Below are 985 nucleotides of genomic sequence, written 5' to 3'. Positions count from 1 at the left end.
GGAAATGTGAACTGTATGTCCTGGTTGGCTTTGTCTTCAGCCCAGTCCAGAGTGAACTTCTGTGTTAAGACTGTTTTCCCGATGCCAGCCACTCCCAGTGTCATCACTGTTCTGATTGGTCCGTCTCTTCCAGGTGAGGCTTTAAAGATGTCTTCTTGACTGATGGTTGTTTCTGGTCCGACTGGTTTCCTGGATGCTGTTTCAATCTGTCTGACCTCATGTTCATCATTGACCTCTCCAGTCCCTCCCTCTGTGATGTAGAGCTCTGTGTAGATCTGCTTCAGAAGGGTTGGGTTTCCTGCTTTAGCGATCCCCTCAAACAAACACTGGAACTTCCTCTTCAGGTTAGATTTGAGTTCACGTCGAAAAACTGCAGCAAAATGTCCTGAATGAACAAACAAGAAACAAGATCAATGAGAAAATACAACATTTAATTCCCCTAAAGAATGACTCTATGACCATATTTCCCTCCATGTGTTGATGTTAGTAAATGTCTCATTTCTCCATCATGTTGAATCTCTCTCCTCTTACTGCTCTGCAGACAGTCAGCCAGCTCCTCCTGCTTCATTCTCCTCAGGAAGTTCACTGTGATCTTCACAAATGCCTCTCTGCTGCTCCTCTGCTCTTCATCCTCACCGTCCAACAGCTCCTCATCCTCCCTCTGACTCCCTGAGCATTCTGGGTAATCTGGACTCAGAAGCTTGTGTATCTTCTTCAGTTCGTTCTTCACAAAAGTGACCATGTTCTCCTCCAGCAGCTGGAACAGAAAACTATATGAATGACAGCATCAAACATCAGATCCATGTTGGACAGACTGACAGTCCACTGGTGTGAAAGTGCAGCATGGAGATTATTGTGAACACAACAGATGGAACAGTAGTTGTTGTACATGTACAGACCATAAATATGGAGTCCAGCTGTGTTTGATGCTGCTGGGCAGACTGAGACCTGGGAACCTCTGAGCTCTCCTGGTCCACTCTGTGGA

The 985-nt window shown here is 45.9% G+C and overlaps 1 protein-coding gene across 1 annotated transcript in view; it reads right to left on the bottom strand.

Moving 5' to 3' along the window:
- Positions 1–5: 5 nt before the first annotated feature.
- Positions 6–985, bottom strand: part of LOC111646872 (uncharacterized) — a gene marked incomplete at its 3' end in the record, with an annotated part of 11003 nt that continues 10023 nt past the window's right edge. Inside the window, exons 5-7 of the mRNA XM_087171142.1 lie at positions 900–978; positions 532–757; positions 6–385 (exon numbers count right to left, since the gene is read on the bottom strand). Of these exons, the coding sequence (XP_087027268.1) occupies positions 6–385; positions 532–757; positions 900–978 (685 nt within the window). The remainder of the gene's footprint in view (positions 386–531; positions 758–899; positions 979–985) is intronic.

Source organism: Seriola lalandi, unplaced genomic scaffold (genome assembly GCF_002814215.2).
Source record: "Seriola lalandi dorsalis isolate HSWRI2012SDOR001 ecotype SW California unplaced genomic scaffold, Sedor1 jcf7180002054977, whole genome shotgun sequence".
NCBI lineage: Eukaryota > Metazoa > Chordata > Actinopteri > Carangiformes > Carangidae > Seriola > Seriola lalandi.
Note: the sequence above shows the minus strand (reverse complement) of the source record. Positions and strands in the feature narration are given on the sequence as shown.